Here is a 23,427-nt window from a genome sequence, read left to right as displayed (position 1 = left end):
ATTATTATTATTATTATTATTATTATTATTATTATTATTATTATTATTATTTAAAGACGTTGCCTCCTGCGTTATTGGAAATCCTGCTGAGTTCCGCGCGGAAATTTACTCCTAAGTAACTCCATAGGGATGCAGACTTTACTCCTAGGAAATGAGATTGTGGGAAGTGGCTGCTTTTTAAGAATGTTCGCAAACCCTTCTGCAATCGGATTGCAAATGTCTAAGTTTACTTTGATAGATCTGACTTGGAATTAACCAGGATCGTATGGCTATATATATAAATATATTGCCATACGATCCTGGTTAATACACTTATACTTCCTTCTCAATGCTATTCTCCTCGCATTTAGAAAGAACTCCACAGGGGCTGCAATCCCAACTTGACAGGCTAACAGAAATAACAGTAAATAACAGAATTAACCCGGTTTGGCAGCGCTTTAACTCTTTGTCTGGCTCAAGGCTATGGAATTCTGGGAGTTGGAAACTTTGGTCCAAAACACACTGCAGAAAGAATCCAGTTTGAGATTATTTATACAATTATACAATCCTGGGAATTATACAATCCTGAGCTCTCTGACAGAAAAGGCTAAATGGCTCATAGAACTACAGTTCCCAGGATTCCCTGGCACTGAGCCAGGGCAGTTAAAGCGGTCTCAAACTGGGTTATTTCTGCAGTGTGTTTGGTACCAAAGTCTGCAGCAGGAAATAAGTGCTGGTGCAGTTGGCCCTATGGGCTTCAATTAGGAAGCCAGTTATTTCCAAAAGCAAAGAGATGAGATCAAGGAAAACACATGGAAAATGTCATTTCCCAGGTTTCTTTCTTTCAGTCTTCCTCACCTTCTGTTGACAGTAAATGACTGGGGACCAACTACTTGACCTCTGCATCTGCAACCATGGAGCACAGATTCGGGAAGATCAGTGATGTCCAAACTCTGGCTTTCCAGGTGTTTTGGACTTCAGCTCCCAGAATCCCAAACCATTGTCCAAGGTGGCTGAGGCTTCTGGGAACTGAAGTCCAAAACACCTGGAGGACCAGAGTTTGGACATTGCTGGCCTAGCTGTTTTGGAACCAGCTTCAGGCAGTGTCAGCTGGAGGCAGCACTTCTTTTGCACCATTTCAATCACCTAGAAAGAACTGGGTTGTTTGTTTTTGTGTCAGATTTTTCTATGGTTTTCACCATGGCCTCCATTTTGTCAATTCTAGTTAGGCCCACAACACTATCAGTCCTCAGGGACAGTGCCAATCTATTCCTGCATCTGTGCTCCTTTAGTCACAGAGGCAGCAGTCAGGTAGCAAGAGTCAAAGATTAATTTGCTGTATTTTTATCTTTGGTCCCATCTCTTGGTTTTCAGGAACAACTCTTCCTACTCAAAGGCCAACTGCACAAACATCTAGTCCTTGCTGCAGGCTTTATTTTCCCTACTGTACATGCCTAATGTTGTGTGAGGTTGTTTTTGCCATTTTTTCGGTGGTGTGTCATGCAAAATAACAAGAGGAAATCAAAGTTCCTTTCTAAGATCCTTCTAACTCAGTGGTTCCGAACCTGTGGGTCGGGACCCCTTTGGGGGGTCGAATGATCCTTTCATGAGGGTCGCCTAAGGCCATTGGAAAACACCTATTTAGTTACAGTTAAGAAGTAGCAATGAAAATAATTTCATGGGTTTGGGTCACCACAACATGAGGAACTGTATTAAAGGGTTGCGGCATTAAGAAGGTTGGGAACCACTGTTCTAACTTTATAGATAGGAAGAAAAGCCTGGGATAAATCCTGTGCCACTTATTTGTCATCCTGAGCCCTCTGGCAGCGCAATGGCATCCACTGAAACAAAACAAAACAAGCTTCATTTATATGCAAGGATGCAAGCCTGAGTCGAGCTTGAGCCCTTTTGCTGGCTTTGAACTCGCAACCTTATGGTTTTGAGTGAGCGGCTGCAGTACAGGCATTTAACCACTGCTCCACCAAGGCTCTTCACTGAAGTTCAACTAAGAGGATCTCCCAAGGGTATATGTGTGTATATAGGACTATAACTTTGCTGGGGGGGATCCTATGGGATTTAACCCCTCCCCCCCATCATGGTTTAGGATTAAAACTTGGAAAAAGTCCTTGCTTGAACTTGGTTTGAGTCCCCATGCTGGCTGAGGAAATTTTGAAGTCCTATTACTATACAATAAATATATGATTTCAGTTGTTTTCAAATTCTTGCTGTGAAGTTTTTGTAAGCTGCCTTGGGAGAAAGGGAGCATAGAAATGAAATGAAACAAATGTTTCCAAAGAGGCACTTTCTGGAGGTCTCTTTAGGACTGGGGCTGCCTGGGGAAAAACAAAACGTGACTTTAAAAAAGAATAGGATGACATTTCATAAAACCTTTCTCTGTGAGAAGGGATGGCATTGGGGAGTGTTGTATCAGTTAGGCCAGGGAAAGAATTGCCTGGATGCAAACCTGTCTCTTAAACAGTTAATGGAGGGTGCATGTGTATGGGAAGCTGTGGTTTGGAGGGAGGGAGGTTGTGCTGTATGTGTGTGTGTGTTTTAATCTGCCACTACACCAAATTTATCCAATTAGAAAAGGCAAATCTTGGCAAAATGTCACCCTCGTTTATTCTGGGTCAGTGCGATGGAATTCCTTGGAGCTGTGAGACTCCCCCTTCTCCCCCTTTCTTTCCCCTCCTTTTGGAAGCTGATTTATATAAAGTGGTGTGAAAGGTGGACTCTGAGCAGCTTTGGAGTGAGAAGATCCAGGACCCCCAGAACTGCTGCAGGAACAGATTGCTGCCACCACTTTTTCCTCCTCCTTCCACCAAATGAAACTGCTCTAGGCCTCTGGGGTTGCATCTGCAGGGCAGAAATAATCTGGCTTGACACTACTTTTAACTGCCATGGCTCAAAGTGATGGAAATTTGGGAGCTGTAGTTTGTTGCGGCACACACCCAGGAAGCTGACCACAATCCGTAGATTGCCAGTTTTATTCTATTTCCTATTTCTTGTGTCATTTCTTCATCATTTCTGTGTCCCAGTCATTCCTTGGGGAAGAGAGGAGACAAAATGGACAGAACTGGGGTAAAGCAAGAAAGCAAACCTCTAACTACTACTAACCCCCCAGGCAAGTTTGGATTGGACATCAGCCTCTCCTCTTTCAAAATCTCTTTTTGGAACTTGAAGGGCCCTTTCACACAATTATAGCACCATGAGTCCACTTGAAGGACCAAGGCTCTACCCTATGGATCGCTGGGATTTGTAGTTTGCTGTGGTACCCACAGCTCTCTGACAGACAAAGGCTAAACGCCTCACGAAACTATAAATCTCAGGATTCCACAGCATTGAGCCATGACAGTTTAAAGCAGTGTTAAACTGCATGGACTCTGAAGTGTAGATGGAGCCTTGGGCCTCAGGCTGAGCGTTGTAAATCCTTCCAGCATAAAAATCACAGGGATGTTGCCATGCCAGTTATAGTGGAAACAGAGCGCTACAACTGTGTGCCATGAAGGGGACTGTGCTGGGTGAAATATCCCTGAATCCTTGATGACCCAGAGTTGCAAGCCAGTGGAAAGCAAGATCATGAAGTAAAATGCAAACACTAAACATCCAGGGGAGGGGAAGACATTGCATCTGCATCCCTTGGGGGACTTCCCCCCCCTCCTCTCTCTCTATATAAAGAAAGCAAAACAAAATAATCAAAGGGAGTTGGGAGCCTTAAAAAGAAACCTTCAAGAGTTTGTTGTGCATTTTTCAGGCTACGTGGCCATGTTCTAGAAGAGTTTATTCCTCACGTTTCACAGCATCTGTGGTTGGCATCTTCAGAGAATGCCATTCTCACATTCTCTGAAGATGCCAGCCACAGATGCTGGCAAGATGTCAGGAATAAACTCTTCTAGAACATGGCCACATAGCCTGAAAAAGCCACAACTAACTATGGATACTGGCCATGAAAGCCTTTGACTTTCACAAACCTTCTAGAGGCTTCTCACTGGCTCCACTTTCCTCCTCTCACTTTTCAACCCAAAGGGGCTGTGGTGACCAAGCTGAGACCCTTTGCTCTTTCTTGTTGGCTGTCATCTGGAAGCCAAACTGGAAGGGCAAGAGAAAAGTATTAAGTCCTCACTGATTTTAAGGGCATCCCTCCATGTTTAGAGAGCAGTGTAGCCCCAGTGAATCAGTTTAAACCTGTGGCCCTTCATCTGTTACTGAATGTCAACTCCCCCCAGTCCCAGCCAGTTTAACACATGCTCAGGGATGATGGGAGGTGGAGTCCAGCAACATCTGGAGAGCCACAGCTATTTCATCCTTGTTCTAATCCTGATACAGAAAACCAGGGTCAATATGATCAACCAGGTCAGAGTTCGAGGTCTCAAATGTGTGGGTCTATTTAAACTACAGGAGAAGAGATTCCACCTCAACATTTGGAAGAACTTCCTGATGGTAAGAGCTGCTTGGCAATAGAACACACTCCCTCAGAGAGTGCTGGAGTCTCCTTCTTTGGAGGTCTTTAAACAGAGGCTGGATGGCCATCTGTTGGGGATGCTTTGATTGAGAGTTCCTGCATGGCAGGGGCTGGACTGGATGGCCCTTGGGGTCTCTTCCAACTCTATGATTCTGATTCTAGGATTCCATGATTTTCTTTCTCTGAGGTTGGAATCCCATATACACATATATCTGGGATTAAGTCCCTTTAAAGCCTATGGGACTTGTTTCTGAGCAGACACCCCTCAGGTTGCAAGGTATCCAGGAGATGATTCTTCCCATCCTTATCCAACAATTCTGTCTAAAGTGTGCTTTTATCTGCTGTGTTTTCATGCTCTCCCTCCATCTTTCAAAACTCAGTAGGGCTTTCATATGTTTTGACTTGGGTTGGGACACCCTCAAAATGCTAGCAAATTGATGCTAGGACCTAACAGGTTGGAGGATCCTCTACAAAGTTGTTGACTGAGTCTGGCTCTGAATTAACTTCCACCCAGATTGCTCTTCACTGTTTCCACAGCAACTCCAACCTTCTGGGATCAGGGATGCAGTTTGTGGTTCTGACCCACTTCTCATTGGAACCATATCCACTTTTCGCTTCTCAAGATATCACGTCTGTGAAATGTGTTGGACTATACCTCGCATCAATCATGATTGGGGAGGATGGGTGTTGCAGTCCAACATCTCTCTCAAGTTGCCTCGGGTTGGGGAGAAGGCTACTTTACATCCCAGCATTGGAAACATGTTGTTGACAGGATTGGCATTGGTTCTTATTCCACAGTTGAGACATATACTGCCTGCCCTCCAGTAAATATAAATACAATAATGTGCTTATTGTCTGCCTTTGCATTTTCCATTCCAGCTAGTCTCTTCAGTTCTTCCTCTTTCTGAAAAGTTGTATTTAACAAGTGCTGGATGAAGCCCACCCTCCCCTGTCTGGATAAAAGCACCCCATCCACATACAGGGCAAAGATGGTCACCCCATTGCATGGGGGGTTTGAGGGGAAGCTATATATTTCCTTTGCTGCTTTTATGGATTAAGCTCAACTTCTAAGGAAAAACATTTTTAATGGGAGGAGAGCTGTACTTTCTGCCTTATATGCCTCATGTTTTAAGCAGTTTAAACTTTTTTTTATTTGGTAAAATCAGAGTTGTTTTAAAGTGATTGTTGTTTTATGGTTTTTTAATATGAGGATTGATTTTTATTGGCCTTCTCTTTTCTCTTTACGTTACATGATGCTTACTTTCTTCACAAGGGAAATAGCAGGGTATAAATAAATTCTATATGGACTTACTAGTGGTTAGGAAAGCTGTTTTTTTTTAACGTACAACTCCCAGGATCCCACAGTCAGTGTGGTAAGTGATGTCTGGGGATACTGAGTTTTGTAGTCTGAGAACAGACCTCTTCCATCCTCTGTTTTTGTTGGAGTGGAAGAGACTTAATTCAGTTTAACCAGCCTCCATAGTGACCGTGGGAGCCAATGTGGTGCAGTGGTTGGAGTGCTGGACTAGAACTCTGGCCACCCAAACTCCACTGAGTGACAAGTCACATTCTCCCAGCCTCAGAGGCAGGTAATGCCAATCTCCCACCAATAAATCTTGACAGGAAAATAGGCTCGCTTTAGGTGTGATTCCCCTTAGGGTTGCCAAAAGTCTGAAACGCTTTGAGTAATAGTGATGGCAACCAGCCTAGCTTGCCTAAATAGCCTAAAGGCTCCAGAACCCATCTGATCTTGCAAACTAACCAGGGTCAGTCCTGGTTTGCACTTGGATGAGAGACTGCCAAGGAATAGCAGGTGCTGCAGGCTCTGTTTCAGAGGAAGGAACTGGGAAAACCACCTCTGAGGATTCCTTTTCTAAGGAAACCCTATGAAATTCACGCGGCTGCTGTAAGTTGACAGGGGTGGTTTGAAGGCACTTACACACACACATACTATTTGAAATAAGTATTGCTATTAGAATGGATAAATATTTTTAAGCTGTGAAAGAGCATGTCTCCAAATTTTCCAATTCTGAGAGCTATGCAGAAAAAAATCAGTTTTTCAGCTTATTTCATTTATTTCTATCCCATTTTCTTTCAAACATTCCTGCCATTTTTTAAAAATGGCTGCTAGATATACATAGCAACCATGCTTGTCTAAGAAAACCCTATGAAATTGATGGGGTCACCATAAGTCAACAAGTGACTTGTAGGCACATTTGCGTGCGCACACACACACACACACACATACAAGGAGTCTATGGACAAGCTGGCTCTTATCCAGGCAGCTGAATCAGGCCGAAAGCAAGCAGCCTTTCCAATGTAGAGAGAGCAGGCAGGCCTCCACTGAACCCTCCAAGGCGGGCCAGGCCGGGCTTTGAAGTCAGCTCTGTTAAATCCTTGTTCTCTGCTTTCCAAAGCAAATTGGAGGTCAGAGTTGAAGTGGCTGGGTGAGAGGAGGGAGCTAGACCGAGAGGGAAAGGAGGCAGAGAGCTCAGTAAGGAGGCATTGCCTTGCACAGCCAGAAGCTTCTGGCCAGGACAAACCCAAAGGCAGACTTCCCCCTGTTCTTGCCATGAATGGTTAGGCAGAGTGCATTTCTCGTCTCCATAACATGTTGGAATAACCCCAAAATGCCACAGAGTGGGCAGAGGGAGGGAACCATGTGGGCTTGGCACATGTTTTTATGCTACTGATCAACTCTCCATGATAGGATTGCCATAAATCAGAAACTACTTGAAGCCCCATAACAACACACCACTCTCATTGGTTCCTCGGAAAGAGCTAGGAGACAATGGAAAATAGCTGTGTGGGTGTTCATGTCCTTTCCAATTTACCCTAAAGTCATTTTGCTAAACGTTGTCTGGTTTGTTATTGTTGAGTGCCTTCAAGTCATTTCTGACTTCTGGCAATCCCAAAAATGGCCTTCCTGTGAGATATGGAGAGAATGTGGCATGCCTAAGGTCACCCAGTGGGTTTCCAAGGCTGAGCAGGGATTCAGACCCTGATGTCTCCATGACATTTAGCATCCAAACTATTACACCTCTTGCTGTATGGTTAGGTGAGTTGAAAACAAAGAACACCCACCCACACAAACACCAACACCCAGTTGTATTATACTCTAATGTAACCCCTACATGAAGTTTTGTGTCTTCAGGTGCCAGATAGGCATCCTTATGAACTGAATCAAAATTGACAACTCATGTGAAAGAAAGTAAACACTGTGTGTGTGTGTGTGTGTGTGTGTGTGTGAGAGAGAGAGAGAGAGAGAGAGAGAGAGAGAGAGTTGAGGGATGAGAACAGGACCTCTTCCAAGAAGGTTGGGGCAAGGAACACAAACTGTTTTGGCCTTTGTCAACAAGTGAGTGCAGTTTTTAATCACTATCAGGAGCAGTTTTTAAAAAAGCTTATGGGTTTGAACTGCCTTTCAAGATGAAAAGAGACACAAATGGGCCTTTCAGAAAGCTAATGGGCCTGTATTAGCATCCAGGATAAGAACATCCCCAAACTGTTAATCTGTTGCTAAACTCAGAGAGAACAGAAAAGCTTCAGGGAGGGGAAGGGAAGGGAGATAATATCTGCTCACCAACAGGAAACTAGTGACCCTAGTTCTACTAAATCATTACTGGCCCACACCTGAAAGGTAACTCAAGCTTTCTTCTTAAGTGAATGTCTGTCACTGTAAATAGTTATGAGGTGTGAATTGCTGTTCAACTATGGAAAGTCACAGTCTCTCAGCCTCAAAAGGCAAACCACCTCTGAACAACTTCTGTCAGGAAACCTTTGGGTTTGACTATAAAGCTGCCATAAGGCACACAACAACAATAGTGAAAGTCTGCCTTTAACTCTGCTTCATTATAGTATATGCAAAATCCTGATTGTTCCTCTGTTGTTCATAGCAGCAGAGACCTATTCATGCTGGCTGGAAGATTTGGGGAGCCAGAGTCCAAAAATGGAACCACAGAAACTTGCATCCTCCCCTGCCTAATGATTGAGTTAGGGAGGAGGGAGGAGACAGGGAGAAATGGGGCTTGCTTCCTTTGCCAAGAACAAGATTTGAACTCTTGACTTTCAGATTAGTATCTCAGTCTGGTAGCAATACAATCTTGGAACCACTGTACTCCTTAACTTTCCTCCATGGCAAGTGTGTTTATGTAAAGTAAAAGCTCAATACAGAAAAAAAACATCACCTGTGACCTCATTAATTCACTCAGCTCCAAGTAATGAAATGTTTATGTGTTTGTGTGTGTTTCCCTCCCTCTTTTCCCCTTTCTTGCAGGTGCTTAGCTCCTTTCTCAGGCCTCTCTGCTATCATGGGTAGCAAGACTTTGCCGGCCCCGGTTCCCATCCACCCTTCCCTGCAGCTCACCAACTATTCCTTCCTGCAAGCTTTCAATGGCCTGCCCACAGTGCCTTCGGATCACCTGCCTAATCTCTATGGCTTCAGTGCTCTTCATGCCGTCCACCTTCATCAATGGACCCTGGGCTATCCAGCCATGCACCTGCCACGCTCCTCCTTCTCCAAAGTGCCTGGGGTCACCAGCCTGGTGGATGCCCGATTTCAGTTGCCGGCCTTCCCTCTGTTCCCACATGTCATCCACCCCAAGCATGAAGCTGTGACTGTGCCCCTCAAGGCCAAGCCCAGATTCGATTTTGCCAACCTTGCTGTGGCAGCTACCCAAGAGGACCATGCGAAACGGGGACAGATGGAGAGCCAAGGCTCCCCTCCTGGCCTAGGCTCCTTGCTTGAGGTCACCAAACTTTCACCGGAGAAAAAACCCACTCGCGGCAGATTACCTTCCAAAACAAAGAAGGAATTTGTCTGTAAATTCTGTGGCAGGCACTTCACCAAATCCTACAACCTTTTGATCCATGAAAGAACCCACACAGATGAGAGGCCATACACATGTGACATTTGCCACAAGGCCTTCAGAAGACAAGATCATTTGAGGGATCACAGGTATGTACTGGGTTTTAATGCAGAAGTGGGGAACATGCAGCCTTCTAGATGTTGCTCAAGGGCAAATCCCATCATCAGTGAACATTGGCTATTTCATGTTCTCCAACTGTCTCAGTTTGGTAGGGGCAGTCCTGATTAATTGTCTGTCATCCCACATTTTCAGCTGCCTTTACAATTTCCTGGTTTCTTTCTCCTCCTTCACTTTCTTACTTTGCCTATAGCTTACTTCATTTGCCAGAATCTGAGGTTCCATCTATACCACATAATTATTGCAGTTCGATACGGCAACTGTCATGCCTTAAAGCTTTGGAGTTCTGGGATTTGTAGTTTTGAGGACTATTTCGCCTTCTCTAGCAGAGAGCTCTGTTGTCACAACAAAGTATACATCCCAAGATTCCATAGGATGGAGGCATGTCAGTTAAAGCATATCAGACTGCAATATTTCTGCTGGACCTCAGTTCAAAGTGCAAAACTAGTTTGCACTCTACCCAGCAGGAGGTAGAGGAAGAGAAAGGAGGAGCAGAATCCTACTTTTTCCAGTAGGTCAGGCTAAAGTAACCTATTGCAGCCTCTCATAGCTTGTCTCATTAATAATCATGGACATCTTAACCACACTCTGATGTTGCTTGCTCATATGTGCCCTGGATACAATCTGTGAAATGTTGGACGGGATGCTATGCTGGCCAGGACTGATGAGAATTCTAGACCAGCAAACAGACCTCCCCGATAGAGCGGCTTGCTGCTGCCCCTTTGAGCACCAGATTGGGACAGGGGCAACCGCATGCCACAGCCCAGATCTGGTGTGTTTTGGGCCCAAAAAGAAGCAGCAAAATGCCACTTGTTTTTGAGAGGCACTGTCACACTCCTTTTGAAGTGGAAAAAGGGTGCCTTTGCCATGGCGGCGGAACTTTTTGGTGCTTTTTTCCGCCTGCAGCTGCCCCTTTTTTTGCTAGATCAGGGCTGTGGCAACCTCACACTGCGGCCCTGATCCAGCCTTTCAAGGGTGCAAAAAGGAGCAGCAAAAAGTTGATCCTTTTTGCGCCCTTGAAAAGGTACCAAAGTCACGGCAGCACAGCTGTATGGTGCCCCTTCGGCACTGCATCATTTGGATGCAGTGCCAGAGGTGCGTCATGACATCACATGCCATCTGGAGTGGTGCGTAGTGTCAGGACACCCTGGGGGTGTAAAGGCCCTTAGTGTAGAGATGGGATATATACCTAATAGATAATGAATGATGTTTACATATTTTGTTGTTATTTGGATATAGTTTGATGCAAAGGTCTTTGGTCAAATGCAATAAATTGACTGACTGATATTTAATAGATAAACAGCCCCTGCTAAGTATAAATAATTTAACTTCATGTTGTTCAATATATTTAACATAACACAGTTTATTTGAACTGTAATCAGAATACAAAGAAATGCTACAGTTCTGTATCATTTATGCCCCTTATGTGTTGGGTGACATTTAGACATACTTTGTGGTTATTTATTTTCATTTTAGAGCTAGAATGTTTAAGATAAATTCCTAGTTGAAAGGTGAGATAAACAAACAAGCAAACAAAGGAAGGATCTAAAACATACAGTTGCACACTAAAGTAATTTTAGAAAAGGTTGGCAACTTGTAGCCATCCAGATGTCTTTGTCCAGCATAACCAGTTATGATGGATGATGGGAGCTGTAGTCAAACAACATCTGGTGGGCCACAAGTTGATCACCTCTGTTTTAAAGTCGAGACTTAAGCGATGTTACGGGAACCTTATTTCCAGACCATTTGCCACTCTGACTGGGACTGATGGGGGTTTGAGTCCTAAACATTTGCAAGGTGACAGGTTTAGGAAAGCTTATGCATGTAGTTGTATTTGTATGTGTGGGTGTGACTTCAAGTTGTCTGTCAATTTATGACAATGATGAATTCTAAAGGGTTTTGCTTATGCAAGGAATACTTAGAAGCGGTTTTCCCCCCAGTTCCTTCCTCTGTGTTTATTTCACTTCTAAATGGCACACATTGGCCCTGTTGCATTTTATGATTTTCTGGTTCATTCTGCTGAGTTGAGGCCCTTGAACTCTGCCCCCAGTTCCTTCCCTGACAGCACCATGGATGAATGCTGTCATTTACTGTCATAGCTTATATTCTATAGCTAATGCAGAAGCTAGTAATGATCTTTGTGACCATAATAATGATCACTTACATTACCGACAGAGTAGAAGCCAGAAGGCCAGTTGCTCCATGGAGTAGATGCCTAGTAGGGTCCTCTATCGTGATGAGGGAGCATCAGTTCTCTGAAACCGGGATATAAACCATGTAGTTTTTGAAGCCCATTCACTATATAGAACTTATTCTGTGAAAAATCTACCTATGGTTGATTTGGAGAGAAAACAGCACTTTATGTGCAGAAATTTAATTCTCCTCATTTAATTCTCCGCATGTTGTTTTCACCACAAAACAATCAGATGCATGTTTTGCACAGAACAAGTCCCAAACTGGGAAGATTCTTATCAGTCCAAGAGGCTTTCTTGACTCATTAAAAAAAGCTCCATGCTTTTCAACCAGTTTCCAAATAGTTTTGAATATTCTTTTCATCCCTACTCTGATGTTCTCTTTTCTGATGCACCTCTTCCCCTTAGCAAGGTTATACCTTTTCCAGGACAGAGAAAAAAGAAACCCCCAAATGATTTTCTGCTGCTTAAAGGATGTTTGAGGCTGACCTTGCAGTGCTGAGAAATGCTGCACCCATATACACCAACAACAATTCCCAAGCAAGTGGCCTCCAGATGTGACCCCTCTCCATTCCAATCCAGCTCAGTTAACTTGCCCAGATGGCTAGGAATGATGGGAGATGTGTCCAACATATCTGAAGGGCTCTGGGTTGGAGAAGGTGCTACACTCACTCATTGGGGATTAAGCCTCTTTTGAATCTTATCAGACTAAACAGGCATGAATAGGATTGCAATAGCTGTCTGGCCACAAAATGGTATTGACTGTGATTGGTATAGTCTGCGGCATAGCAAAATCAGGGCTTTGTCCTGCCCCTTAGTAAAAAAGCTGTCCTCATATGAAATTTTTCATCAAAACCCAAATTGCTAGTATTACAATAACCATAAACTTTTCCTGAGCATTGGGAGCAACAGTTTAGGCATCCAAACAAGAGGACAGGAAGAATTACCATGAGAATGTGAACACTGCAAATGGTAGAGTTCTGAGTGTGAAGGATTTTCAAGGGAGAATATCACACGAGAGGCTTACAGTGTGTAAATTGTCAAGAAATCATCAGAAATTGTGGAAAACCCATGATCAGCATTCACACACCCCATGCAATTTTCCTGTTGTCGCTCACTCATCCCATGAGTAAAGTGTCCTTGGAGCTGCCATTTGGCAATAATGGAAGATCCTGTTATTTCCAAATGGCGGTTCCATGGACGCTTTACTCACAGGATGAGCAAGTGCCGACACCTCCACTACGATTTACTCATGGGAGAAGCACGCAGAGATATGAATGCTGATCACAGGTTTTCCATGATTTCTGATGATTTCCTGACGATTTACATATGATAAATCTCCTGTGTGATATTTTCCAAGGTCTTCTTCTTTGCAATGCCTGTGGAAGCAATTAGGCTGCTGGGTGAGGAAAAGGACTTGCTCAGAGATCTTCTATAGACATGATACAAAATTTCTACACATTGGGATAGATCTGATACAAAATTTCTACAAATTGGATAGGGATTGGAAGCTGGAGATACCTCTCCCCTTTCTTGATAATTTAATAGAGCTTGGATATTTACTTCATGTCATTGTTCATGTGGCACCATCTGATTTTAATAGCTAATTCTGGACTTTTAAAATCTATTTTTATCTCTGTGTTTTTAAAATCATGTCCTGTGGCTTTAATATGCTGCCTTGGAAAGGTATACATTTTTCAAATAATTTAAAAGTAACTCAGTCTGGGTTCCAAAACAGACTTGCTCTTACAATCATGCTATTTCAGTTCAAATTCTTTTCACCCGCTGAACACTTCTTTCTGTAATTAAAGTTGATTAGATTCAATGGGATTTACTGGATTAAAACTTTTTCAACACAATCAACACAGTGGTGACATCTACATGGAGCTAAATGAAGCAAAATGTCATTCATAATAATACCTTGTGTCGCCTGGTATGCAGATTCCCATATTTTTAATTCTGTGGTGAAGTCACATCCACATAAGCAATTTAAATCATTTTCAAACTGGAGTGGCTGTCATGGGAACACTTGGAATAGTGACAAAATGATAAAGCTTTTGGAAGAAGCCTTGATAAAGTAGTTGAAAACCAGTGTAAATGTATCTCAAAGGACAAGTCCAGTATTGTGGACTTTAAAGCCCACTTTAAGCTACAAGGGACACCATTTATTCTAGTTTGAATGTTTCTGGGTCTTTCCCATCAAATGGTGCTCCCTCTGTTTTATTGCTGACAATTATTTTGAGCAGGAAAGCATGAATGAACTCTTAAGGAACTTTAAAAAGAAAACACCAGTAATAGTTCCTATGGGATGTGAGCTTTAGTTATTTAATTTATAGACTGCCCTGCCACAGAAGCTTAGTAACCATTTAAGTTGAATAGTAGCTTTATGAGTATTCTTGTCTTCAGAGATGAGAAAAGAAGGGTTCGATACATGCTTTGATTCAGGTAGTGTGGGGTAGCTGCCTCAAGTAGCAAATTCTAAGTGTCACGAAAGGACAGTGAATGATTAGTGATTTATTTACTGTGTTGTCATTGCATTGTTTATTGAGAGGTGTGAGGAGAGAATTTTCCATCTCATGTGTCAAAATAACTTGACTGGTTTGGGGTACTATTCACCATTATCTGAGTGAGGAGGAGAGAGGTGTCATTTACTGCTTTGCCTAAAGCAGCACAATGTCTTGGGCTGCACCTGTACTGCAGAAATATTCCACAGTTTTGAGCTATGGCAGTTAAAATAATGTCAAACTGCATTATTTCTGCAGTGGAGATGCAGCCTTGCACTGGTCCTGCTGGTAGATCTAACTAATTGTAGATTTGGGAGGAGGGCAGAGTTAAAATTTAAGAATAGTTAATCCCCTTTTACCCTGTTAACTGCTGCTTTGATAAAATTTAAAAGGCCTTTCAGTGGTTGTTTTTGGGTAATGATGATCAAGTCAGGTGAGATCAGAGAAGTCTCCTGCTTCATCTTCTTTCACCTTTATCCTAGACTGCCAGAGAGTCATTGGGTTCTTGCACATTATACAGGTATAGTATTATGATTCCACTTTAACTGTCTTGGCAGCATCCTATGGAATTCTGGTATTTGCAGTTTAGGGAAGAGGTACTTCAAATTCTCTAGTGCTACACCAACAACAAACGTAAAATTCTGAAGGATGGCCCCATATTAGTTAAAGTGGAATCATAGTGCTGTAATTGTTTGGTGTAGAAAGACCCAATGTCTACGCTATGAATTTGAACTCAAGGACCACAAACTAGTCAACGGTTATGCATTTTTGGGGATTTATCCTATGTACATTTCCCTGAGCTTAAACACCACTGAAAATAACATGACCCATTCTGCTTAAGCATGGTATACATTCTGAATCTATTGAGAAGAATGGGATTTACATGGATGTAACCGTGTGGGGGTATAGAACCCATGCATTCCAACCCAATAGTCCAGTGATGGCGAACCTATGGCACGCGTGCCAGAGGTGGCACTCAGAGCTCTCTCTGTGGGCACATGTGCCGTCACCCCAGCACAGAGTTTGCCAGAGTTTGTTACTAGAAAGCCAGAGGGACATGGCACTTTGCAACAAATAAGTGGGTTTTGGGTTGCAGTTTGGGCACTCGGCCTCTAAAAGGTTCACCATCACTGCAATAGTCTCTTTCAGGCACAGGAGTTCTGATTATACATTGTCTTATTGAGTTCAATGGAGACAACAACTCCACATGTACTTCCCTTTGTACAACATGAAAGAGAACTGTATTTTGAAATAAATGGTGTGTATTGAAATGGAACTTGAAATTGAATTTTGTGTGTACTGAGACTCACTGTGGACACAGCAGTATCAATGTAGAACTTTAAGGGATCCTCCCATGCTATGGGCTTATGGTGCTCTACTTTAAATGGTTGCATCCTATAGAATGCTGGGTTTTGCAGTTTAGGGAGGAACATTTAGAATTCTTGATCAGGGAGCTCCTCTAGTGCCTCACCAAACTACAAATCCCAAGATTCCAAGGGATGAAGCCATGACAATTAAAGTAAAATCATAATACTATAATGCTGTAATGTAAGAGGGCCCTGGGTCCAACTCAACAGACCCAACAGTTTGATTCAGCATATCAGTGTTCTCTATGGGAGAATTTCCATCAAGAGAATGCTAACTACAGGTTTGTGTGGCGTCTTGAATAAGACACCTTTAATGGACCCCTTCTTGGTGCATCTTCTTCCTCACTGCTATTGTCACCAGCTACTCTTCTTCGCTCTCCTGACAGCTGCTTGCATGGCAGGCAGAGAGACAGTGAGCCATCAGGCAGTTCCATCTACTGCTTCTGGTTCTCATCACCATCTTTCTCTGGGCCTAAGTAAGTGATGTGTGAAGAAGGAACAAATCTGGTGATGGTGGAGGAAGAACAAGCCCAGGAGGTGCTGTTAGGAGGCTCTTTTTGGCATGTGGGTTCTTGGGCAGGTGCCCAACAATGTCAGCCCTTGATATCTGTTCTGATTTTATGTGCCAAAAGTTGAGACAGAAGTATATTTGAGGGGAGAGATCTTATGTACGTTGTCAGTAAAAATAAGCAATTCATTCTATTATTTTCTCTTCCCAGATATATCCACTCCAAAGAAAAGCCTTTTAAGTGTCAAGAATGTGGGAAAGGGTTTTGCCAGTCCAGGACTCTAGCTGTTCACAAGACACTGCACACACAAGTAAAGGAACTGAAACCTTCCAAGATGAAGTGCTAAAGCTTCTTCTAGCCTCCATGAACTTAACTCTCCACCAAATTCTATATTTTAGACCAAATTCTTGACAATGGGGAACACTAAACATGATTAATTTAAGGGTTTTTTTTAAAGAAAAGGAAAAAAAACCCCACCAGCTCTCTTTACACCCAAATGCAGCTTTATTTGAAACCTGAGTGCTTCAGAGTGTAACTCTTGCATGACCCGTCAAAAGGTGGTGCTCAAGCTTTGAAGAGGAATCTTCACGTTGAGATGCAAAACAACACCGAAAGTAGCTTCCTGAAGCTTTTGCTTTTTTTTTAAAAAAAGTAATTTTATCCTTTTTGTGTGTGACTGTTTGAAAACTGAGAATTCATCTGCTTCAGAAGAGGAAACCATGAAAGTAACTGGCTTCAGGTTTTCAGGCACGGATGTTGTGAAGGGAAGGAAAACCACGATAAACTGAGTTTGAATCATTCGAAATGACCTCCATTGCCCCATCTGTAAGAGATCCTGCTGTACCCATACATATTTGAACATCTTATCTGATCAGTGGGTCTCTTCTCCCACATATTCTGGGCGGTGGGGGGGTTCTACTTGTTTGTTTGTGGTTTAGTGCCTTGGGAACTCATTTGTAATTTGTGGATTTATTTAAACAAAACAAAATCAAAAGCCACCCAAGGTGGAAACATTGGAGACAATAAACCAAAGTGACTGCTGCACACAGTGGGGTGGAGGAACTGAGAGGTACTTTCAAGTTAGTAGCATGAGTTTGGAACAGGAGCGAATGGATTTGTGGGGTTGGGGTTGACAAATCTCATCCTGAGAGTTTTATCTGAAGTCGTTTTTTTTTTTTTGTTTCTTTTGGACACAGTGTAAAAAAAAATTGAGACATTCCAATATGTTTTTGGTTAAAATTATTGCTATTTGGCACTTTATGCTGATTCTTGATAATGAACATTTATCACTGGATTTATTTGGTGTTTTTTAAGTATTAAAATAAATTGGTATTTTACAGGCAAAATGTTGTTGGGTGACATTTCATTCTGGAGGTGAAACATGTTTTCACAAAGCCTTTAACAGTTCTATTGTCTGTTATTGTTTTTTGGAAAATGAATTTGTTAATCAGAACTTGGAAACGTGTATATATTGTTGGTGGGTGGGTGGTGGATTACACTTTCCAGGATACTAAGCTTGCATGGCAGCCACACTGGCCAAAATAGATTGCGATCTGTGACCCAAGTGCTAATAAACATGAAATTTGGATGCACATTTTGTAAAAAAATTATGATAATTGTTGAACTAGTTAACTACAATCAGTCCTCTGTATTTATGGATTCTTTATCCATGGATTCAACTATCCATGGCTTGAAAATATTCCAAAAATATATAAATCCAAAAAGCAAATCTTGATTTTGTTATTTTAAATAACAACCATTTACTATGCCACTGTATATTATGGGGCTTCATCGTTCGCAGATTTTGGTATCCACAGGGGGTCCTGGAAACAAACCCCAATGGATACCAAGGGCCTACTGTATACATATTTATTCAAGGTAAGCCCTATTGATTTCATTGGGTACTAGATGTCTGGATACAGGAGCAGTGTGGCCTTCCAGATGGTTGTTGGCTTGTAATCAGCACTAGCCAGCAATGCAAATGCTGGGAGTCACAGTCCAACAACATCTGGAGAGCAACATAGCTACCTCCCCTGGATTATGGGATTGTTGTGTGAAGTTGTAATCTTGTATTTCAGGGGTGTGGAAATATTTGACCCTCCAGATCAAATATTTGATGTTTACTTTCCAGAAGCACAACCTAGCATGTGCACTGCAAAGAATTATGGAAATTGCAGTTCAAAACATCTGATGAATCAAAGTTTCCCCACCCCTGCTATCTGTACTTGGAAGTCTTTGAGTTCTCCAAGTCAAGTCTTATTCTGGAATGGATTCATCAAAACCAATGGCACTGATGTGTTATCTGTAATAATTATTCATGTCAAGGTGTTTACATGCATGAACTAAAAAGGTTTTATGGATCACTTTTCTTATGGTCGTGGAACCCCTCCCCAACCTGAATGTAGTCAACCCAAACACATTATGGTTGATCTATGTCCCCCTTGTGCCCTCTCTCTGCGTTAGAGAATAACATCTATCAAATACAAACAACATGGTTACTTGGGATAATTGGTAAGATGTCTCTTCTTAAGCTCTATTTAATCATTGGCCACTTAGATCAATAAGTTTGGTGAAAGCTAGAGAGAAGAGACAGAGCTTGGAAAAGCTGCTTTTGAAGACGATAACTCCTAGAATACCCCATGCTGTGTAAGGGATTCTGAAATCCCTAGTCTGCCAAAATTATATTTCCAAAATCTGCTAAATGGGCCCTATCCTAAAGAATTCCCTTCCAAGAGATAGAGGGCTATCTTTCTGATTGCTTTTGAAAGGGCTTTAGAAGCATGCCTGTTTTCTCTGGCTTTAAACTGGTATTTTTCTTTAATGGTATTTGCTGTTCTTAGATATTTGAAATTTTATCTTCTTTTTACTTCCTTTTAAAGGTTTGTTTACATTTAAGGTGCTTTTATAATGTGATATTTTATATTGTAAGCTGCCTTGGGCATGTATCATCAGCCTTGAAAGGCTGCTAAGAAATATATTTAATTCTTAAATAATAAAATAAATAATAGCTAACATCTGGAGGGGCAACAGTCTCCGGAAAGTTGATCTATATGCCATAAAACATAAGAACAGAGAGAGCTGTGTTGGGTCAGATGAAAAGCCTGTCTTTCCAAAGACATTTTCCCTCCTCCCAAACTGGGATTTAATTTAATTCAAATCAAATATATTTTGGAGAAGGAGTGTGAAATCTGAAGGAGAACCAGGTTCTGGTCCACACATGAATCCAGGAGTGAAGAGTGGAGAGCAAGTCAGTATTAGAATGTGAACTGATTGAATTCTTCAAATGTCACCATCTACAAAAGAGAGAGGCAAGTGTATGACTCTTCAGGTATTTCTAGACTACAACACCCATCAGCTCTAGCCAACATAGCCAAGAGATGATGGAAATTGCAGTCCCATAAAATCTGAAGGCCCACAGGCCCACAGCTGTCAACCATGATCTACAATATGAAGTGATCCAGTCCTGCCTGCCCTACAACCTTTCAGGAATTTACACAGCAATGTAAACTGTGAAGTGCTACAAAAATTATGTTTGTAGCCCAACGTCTGGACAGCTCATTCATACATGCATAGTTATTGCTTGATATTACATGGAATCAAAGGATGTGTATCATATATGTACTTACATACATTAAAGCAAATGTGGACAACGTTTGACCTTCCGGGTGGGATAGGTGAGAAATGGTGTTTTCCAAAATTTATGCAACTCTTTCCTCTTGCCCAGAGCTCAAAGCAGAAACAAGGAGAGGACTGGAAATAGATAAAATTCTGGAGAAGATTTTTGGGCTTCAGGATGATAAGGCTTTTAGGGGAGTGATAGAACATCAAGATAAATGGCAACATGTGAAAATGAGTCTGGTCCTTAGCATGGCTTTAAAATGAGATGATTACAAAGACCAGGAAGGAAAGAGAAAGCTGTTTGTTATGCAGAAAAGCTAGAGAAAGGTGACCTTAGAGGTCAGGAAAGGCGCTCATCTCACCCAATTTGACTGTATAGAAGCCAAGCAAGAACCAAGTTCTGAAGTGGCTCATGACTGAAGTGGCAATCAAATCCCCACTAAACTTAGGGAGAGAGTTTGAGGACTCCCCCTCCACCAGAACTATAATGCACTTCCATAAACATGGACACTGTAACAAAGGGACATCCTGCCTAGAGAACAAAAATATTCAATAGCAGTGCAATCCAATGCATGTTTAGAGTATGAGAAGAGCCATCAGATCCAAATTCTGCTCATGAATGATCAAATAGTTGTCCAAATGCAAAGTCTGACAGCAGGTCATGAAGGCCATAGCATCCTCCACCCATTTCACACTCCCCTACAAGTGAGAGGCATGCTGTTTCTGATACAGACAGTGATATATAACTATCCTGACTAGCAATCATTAAAGGCTTTGTCCTCTACAAGGTTTTCTCAGAAGGAAGCCCCACTGTGTCTTCAGGAGCTTATTCTAAGATGTATACAATGCTACAGCCTGGTTCTGGCCTAAAAATGTATTTATGGCTTAATCCTGTATGCATTTGCCCAGTAGCTATCAAAGCAAAGAGTCTCATGGCACATGACTGTAGCATGGGTTTCTCTTCATCAAACGCAGGAGGTCTGAGACAGATCAGCATTTCAGGTGTAGGTGTGTGTGTGTGTGTGTGTGTGTGGTACATGATGGGGGCAGGATCATAGGCAGTGTGTGATCAAGGAGAAATTAAATTCAGAAAATACTGACATTGGGCCATTTCATATTGCAGAGCAATAGTGCCATTTTAATTTCCATCACAATACTGGCTCCACCTGCACTGCAAAAATAATCTAGTTTGATATTACCTTAACTGCCATGATGCTATGGAATTCTAGGATTTGTAGTTTGGTTGGGCACCAGAGTTCTCTGACAGAGAAGGCTAAATATTTCACAAAACTACAAATCCCAGAATTCCATAGCAGTTAAAGCAGTGTCAAAGTGGATTATTTCTGTAGTGTAGACGCAGCCATTGTATGGAATCCTGGGGTAGGTAGTTTGGTGACGCTTTAGAAGTTACTTTTCCCTAAACTGCAAATCCAGGATGGAACCATGTCGTTCAGTGTGACAGGCCTATAGAAACCATCATATTATTAACCATGGCCATTTCTTAAGCCCATTGTTGCTGATGAAACAAATACTCTGGCATTAGGTAAAATCTTGATGAATTGTAATTCAGTCTTGTTCTTTCTCATTCTAATCCTCCTTTGAAATTTCTCAGCTAGAGTCTGTCAGCGTGTTTGCATTATCAGCAACTTTTTTGTGAATGGTCATTTTAAAATATGTGATTGTCATTTCTCCATTTAATTTTCCTTTGACCTCACCATCTGCAGTCCCAGTTGTATGTTTGTGTGCAGTAAACATGTGTTGTATGTATAAATTGGCACCTGTGCTTAACTGAAATTTGGTTAGAAGTTTGGAGGCCATAGTTAATCTTTCCAAATAGAAAATAAATGGAAGCATGGTGCCATATTGCCTTCTGACCTCACTGCCTATGATCTGCTCTCAACCATATGTACTATGGACTTTATCGCATGGGGAAAATTGGAAGGTTAACTGAGTGAGAATCTGGGGTTATCCAATGTATTGCATGTAATTTTGCAAAAGACTTTCACATGACATTGTGTGGAAATGGGTCACATCTCAAACAGAAATGTGTGAGATCCCGGGAATAGCTTCTTTTGCAAAAATACCGAATTTGCAAGTCCATTTCCATTGTGAATTTGCATTCATTTTGCAACTGAGTTAGTGTGAGAGGCATTTCCAGTTCAACCATGGGATCCTCCTGTAAAAAAACAAACTACAATTCCCATGATCCTTTGTTGCGAGTTTGCTTCCGGTACTCCTTTGTCTTCCCTGGCTGCCAAGTGGAAAGCAGCTGTTTTTCAAGGAGGAAAGAGTGAGGGGGGGGGGATGATGAGGAGCCTGAGCATGCCTCCTTATTCTTGTCCACCTCTAACTCAGAGTTGTTTCCTTGAGTACTCATATAGACTTTGATTGTGTTGAACCGGAAGTGTAAAATCTTTGTGACATGTTACTCCCAACTCTGTGCATGTGCAAACACGCTAATTCGAAATCACAAACCTGATGAGTATGTACTTGTGTGATAACTAAGTTTGCATTCATGCTCCTTTTCCTCTCAGATGCATGTTGTGTTGCTCTGTGCATGTGATAAACAATCATGCAACTTAAAGCATTTCTGGGATGCTACCACTTTTTTTCTTTTTTCAGGATGATGATACATTTTCCCCATGTGAAAAAGTCCTAAGTTATTCCGGATAGTATGGATCACACTCTATGCAGTTGATAAAGTGGGATATAGTCCATTAATGTAATAGTAAGTCTTTTAGTCTTCTGGTTTTACTGCAATGGACTAACATGATCACTACTTTGGAAAACAGTGCCATAATTATCTCCTTTTAAAAAGCAGGATTTCTTGTTGTACTTCCTCAGTGAACTCGCATATACTCATAACCTCAGACTTCTTTCTATTTCTCTTGACCATTCACCTCACCTGGAACAGTTCTGAAGGATACCAGAATAAGATGGCTGTGTGACCCTCAATCCCTTTGGAAGACATAGATTAGATTTTCATAGAGATATCCCTATAGTACTAATTTATTTGATCAGACCACATTTGCTTGCTTTAGTGAAGCTCTGTGGAATCAGATGAGGGTAAATTCTGTTTGCTGATGTTCCAGCAGTGGAAGGCAAGGTACTGTAGTGATGTATTCAAGACTTTTCTTCCAAGTCTTGAATGAAGCCTCAAGTCTCTACCTTCAAATTTCAAATCAAGTGTCAAGTCCTTGCAAGATACTTCCAAGTCTGAAGTCTGGAAGCCAACTTTCAATAGAAAATAGGAGATGGGGTACAGCTGAGGGGAACAGCTAACATGTTAGCTGATAGGGTTGGGGTCTGCTTGACTCCACTAGAGGAGCCTTCTAAATGTTTTCAAAAGGTTTAGAAGGATCCTTTTGCTCAAGCCCATTTCCTAACACATTAGCTGTTCCTCTCCAAGAAACTTTGGAGGTTTTGCCTGCTTCTTGAAACGAATGACGCCATCAGGTTGGTTGCTAAAAATATACAAGATGTGAATAGAGTTGAGTCAGAGTGTCATTAACTGCAGTCAAATCACTGAAATGACTTGAGTCCAACTTGAATCTGTGTCAAACCTGAGTCTATATCTCTGTCGTAGTCTATCCTGTTTTGTCCTCTGCAATCTTATTCTTAGATGACCGTTAGATTTTTCAAAGAAAAGGAAAGACCCTCTCCTCCCCAAATATGAAATAACTGCAGGTGGACCATGTGAAATTCATTACTAAATGGAAAGGGCTACTTGAATATTGGCTTGATTAACTGGACCTGCCAGTGGTTTTTGATCCCTCCAGTGAATTCAAAACTCTACAATTTTTCTACAGTT

General features: G+C 41.9%; 1 protein-coding gene across 2 annotated transcripts in view; it reads left to right on the top strand.

Moving 5' to 3' along the window:
• The window catches only part of OSR1 (odd-skipped related transcription factor 1), a 29,971-nt gene extending 12,639 nt beyond the window's left edge, over positions 1 to 17,332 (top strand). Inside the window, exons 1-3 of one of the 2 annotated variants that reach the window (XM_042439036.1) lie at positions 7,772 to 7,799; positions 8,718 to 9,398; positions 16,209 to 17,332. In XM_042439036.1, the coding sequence (XP_042294970.1) occupies positions 8,752 to 9,398; positions 16,209 to 16,344 (783 nt within the window). In that variant the 5' untranslated portion in view covers positions 7,772 to 7,799; positions 8,718 to 8,751 and the 3' untranslated portion in view covers positions 16,345 to 17,332. Of the gene's footprint in view, positions 1 to 7,771; positions 7,800 to 8,717; positions 9,399 to 16,208 lie in introns of those variants that run through there. The other variant, XM_042439125.1, reaches the window with a different exon arrangement.
• The last annotated feature ends 6,095 nt before the right edge of the window (positions 17,333 to 23,427 follow it).

This window comes from Sceloporus undulatus, chromosome 1, assembly GCF_019175285.1.
Source record: "Sceloporus undulatus isolate JIND9_A2432 ecotype Alabama chromosome 1, SceUnd_v1.1, whole genome shotgun sequence".
NCBI lineage: Eukaryota > Metazoa > Chordata > Lepidosauria > Squamata > Phrynosomatidae > Sceloporus > Sceloporus undulatus.
This window is presented reverse-complemented; position numbering and strand designations above follow the sequence as displayed.